This window comes from Austrofundulus limnaeus, unplaced genomic scaffold (assembly GCF_001266775.1).
Source record: "Austrofundulus limnaeus strain Quisiro unplaced genomic scaffold, Austrofundulus_limnaeus-1.0 Scaffold2764, whole genome shotgun sequence".
Lineage (NCBI taxonomy): Eukaryota > Metazoa > Chordata > Actinopteri > Cyprinodontiformes > Rivulidae > Austrofundulus > Austrofundulus limnaeus.
Genome location: NW_013955166.1, coordinates 7,808 through 11,253, shown reverse-complemented (window position 1 = coordinate 11,253; position 3,446 = coordinate 7,808). Strand labels below are relative to the sequence as shown.

Genomic DNA, 3,446 nt, shown 5'->3' with positions numbered 1-3,446 from the left:
AGAGAAGTGAACATTTTTACGATATGGTACTAAAGTACCATATCGTAAAAAAATTCATCTTGAACAATACCAAATGACACAGTTTGAATGAGGTTTACTGCAGTAGTTTTCCAGAAATACTGTATTAGCATGAAGTTCTGAAATGTGGGTCCACACTCAATGTAAACAAAGCAAGTGCTCAACTGAATCCATTGAATGCCACAGGAAAGCTTTTGAGTCAGGAGAGTAGAAATAATGTATGGCAAAAAAAATGAAGTATAGATTTTGTTTAATTTATGAATTTTTGCTTACTGTCCTTCCTGCACTGAAGAGCTTAAGTCATTTATTGTATTTACAGTTGAATAAAAGACAAAAGAACATGGCCACATACCTTTTAGACTGACCAGTGCCTCAGCCGAGGAGCCTAAAGAAACGTTACAAACATTTAGGCAACATTACCAAATGAGGAAATATTGGCAAACTGAAACAAAAGCGTTTTTATAATAAAGAAAACGTTTCACTGCGATAATATGCTGCACTGTAGCTTCATTTGGGCAATAAATAATCAAAAACATGGTCCTTAAAACTGACAGCTTTCTGATAGTGGGGCCTTTACACCAAGTTTGAGATGTCAAACACAGACTGGGACAAACGGTACCAAAAACTAGAACTAAACGAGACATTACAACAAACTGAAGATAAAAACCCAATTAGCTACATTTAGCTAGATCACGCCAGGTGTTATTAAAAAAACTAATTAATTTAAAAACTGTAAAAGCCTAACTTAAATAAGCTGTATCCAACTACACAAATAAATAAGCAAACAATATCTGTAATAATCMTTTTGTTGTTACTCGCGTCCTACGGTTAGCCCCCGTTAGCTCATAGCTAAGCTAACGACATTTGTTTACCCAGTTGAGCTGAAGTAACTTCTTCAACTCCAGTGTTAGCTACGTTTAGCCTGTCGTGCTAACAACCGTAAGACCCGGTGTCCCAACGTCTAAACGCGGCTTTTATGAAGCCARCTCAGAACTTAAAATATGCGCCACATAACCAGGGCTGTCGGTTGTTCCCCCGGCCCTTTATTTCATCACAAACAAGGGCCGCAGCTCGTTCACGCTGTGAAACTGGCTGGATTTGTGTTGTTACTCACTCTCGTCTAACAGCTGGTCCATCTCCGCCATCTTGAATTAGCCGCGCCGCTTTTTCAAAGGCTTTGTCAGAATGCATTCTGGGTGGAAAACCTGTCCGGGGTGCGATTAAAGAGACGAAAATCAATCAAATAAACACAACAAAGCGTGCAAAACCCGCTTTGTGTCACCGCGGCGTGTTTGCTACGAAAGTTACTTACAAATTATAACTTTTTGATAATAAATTGGGCCGGAAACGCTCAGAAAAATGTTTAATATCACGGACCCTTATTTGCCAGGTAGAATAAAGCTGTAAAAATATGTAATAATATAAATCGCATTTTTATATCGTGTCACCTTTTTTTATATAATTTGCTGCATATTTATTTGTAATAAAAATTCTTACATAATAAACCTGCCAGCATGATTACATGATAAGGGCAGTTGCTGTTTTCATTGCCATATATACTTTTCCCATTTGCATACTGTTTTTATTTATTATATTATAGTAAAACATAGTTATATTTGTAAAATACAGTAATAAGAAAAAATTAGCTTACCATCTGTAAAACTGAATCTGGTTCACTGATGAATTAGTTGTAAATGTGCAACCTTCTTACAAGTTACATTAAAATKCATGTTTGTCCATGAGATATTTGCTAACAGGCAAATAAACAGATACGTACAAGTACAAAAAATTACAGGAAGTTATTTATTTTTGATTTAGGTAACAAGAGGAAGACTAAGAAAAAAAATCACTATTGCCATTTTTGCAAAAGACCTTTGGATGAACAGTTTTATTTTTAAACTTCAGCAAGGAACACAGCTTGACACAACAAAAATATATACATGTCAACTCTTTTACAGGATCTTCAAAACACCTTGCCTACTTCAAGGAGAAACCCTTAAAAAATCTGAACACGGGAAGTTGAACGTCAGAAAACTAATTTAGCTCAGATKAGCTGGTTGTAAAGTAATACTCAACGAATCAACTAAAGCTGAGATGTCTAATTCTGGTACTCGAGGGTCACTATTCTACATTTTTAACGTTTCTCTGCTCCAAGACACCCAAGTTGCCTCTTCAGGGCTGTTAATCACCTATTTATTGAAATCAGGTGTTGCAGCTGAGAAACCTCTAAAACATGCAGGATRGTGAACCTTCAGGACCAGRATTGAACAGCACTGAACTAAAGGTTTATTAGACAACAATGAAGTCTTTTTTAAACACAACACACTGGATAGTTGAGCTTCATCACCAGATTTTCCCAGTACTTCTTAATATCCTATGCTTCAGCTACTATTAAGCTATTTTCCAGTGCTTTGAGCATCTTTACACACCTGAAGTAATMCTAGCTTGATGAAGAAGTCGTAAAGTGACCGATGACTTCAAATAATCGTTACAGTAACGTTACAGTGACGTTGCGGTGTTGTGGAGAACGAAGCCCAGGCATTTGCAGCGGTGGTCTTTTTCCTTTCTTTAAACRAGTTTTCACCACAAGGATGTCTGGTAATTAAACTTGATCTTCAAGAGATACTTCAGGTTTATCTGTGCCACGTCATATACGATGTACCTGGAGGAGGAGCGGTTAAGGAAAGAAARAAATATGAACAATGGATCTGTAGGGGAAAAAATGGTTTCCTGAGGGTAAATACTTGGGCAAGAACTTCATAACTTCGAACTGAAAGGATACTCGTTGTACAGTAGACTTGTGTCGTCGATGTTCGTGTGGACTCCTTTCCCCAGAGGCACTTGCACCCCGTTCAAACTGGTGGTAGCATTTGGGTCAGGAGCGGTTCGACCCAAACCTGGAAAAAACAGAAGAAAAAAAACATCAACGAAACACAAATTACAAAATATTCTGACACAAAATTAGTGATATAAATGTATGTTATTCCTAATCAGGAAGCATAAAAATCACATTAAATATTATTTAAAGTCAAATGAYGTCATTTTACACAGAAGCAGTTTAAGTTTCTCACCTTTAACACTGTGTTTGCCTTTTGGTAACTTTGTAATGTGGGAGGCCTTCTTCAATTCATGCCTGCAATAAAAACAAGTATTTATTTTACCCAGTGAAAGATTAAAATAATGTTTTTTAGCATGCTCAGATTAYGACTCACATGTTGCCCAGAGCGACTTCTGCCAGCAGTATGAGGCCAACAGGGTCCGACTGGGAGGTGTGACAGTAGTTTGCACTCTTGGACACCATGTCCGCAAAGTAAACACCTTTACCGAACATGTAACCAGTCTGGAGGGATAATTAAAGGAGCTTTATGAAGAAACGAAAACACCTCTCGTATTGTTCTTTAACGTTATGACAATAAGTGTCCCTTAGG

At 37.3% G+C, this 3,446-nt stretch overlaps 2 protein-coding genes across 2 annotated transcripts; both read right to left on the bottom strand.

Moving 5' to 3' along the window:
- Positions 1-370: 370 nt before the first annotated feature.
- On the bottom strand, positions 371-1,385 carry LOC106511410 (protein lin-9 homolog; the record flags this gene model as incomplete). Its single annotated transcript, XM_014000172.1, is given in 2 exon segments — positions 371-403; positions 1,133-1,385. Coding segments are annotated over 2 exon segments (64 nt in total), but the record flags the coding sequence as incomplete, so codon positions are not given.
- Positions 1,386-1,802: 417 nt separating this feature from the next.
- LOC106511409 (poly [ADP-ribose] polymerase 1) lies at positions 1,803-3,358 on the bottom strand (the record flags this gene model as incomplete). The annotated part of the gene is given in 4 exon segments (XM_014000171.1): positions 1,803-2,680; positions 2,801-2,915; positions 3,090-3,151; positions 3,231-3,358. Coding segments are annotated over 4 exon segments (387 nt in total), but the record flags the coding sequence as incomplete, so codon positions are not given.
- Between the last annotated feature and the right edge of the window lie 88 nt (positions 3,359-3,446).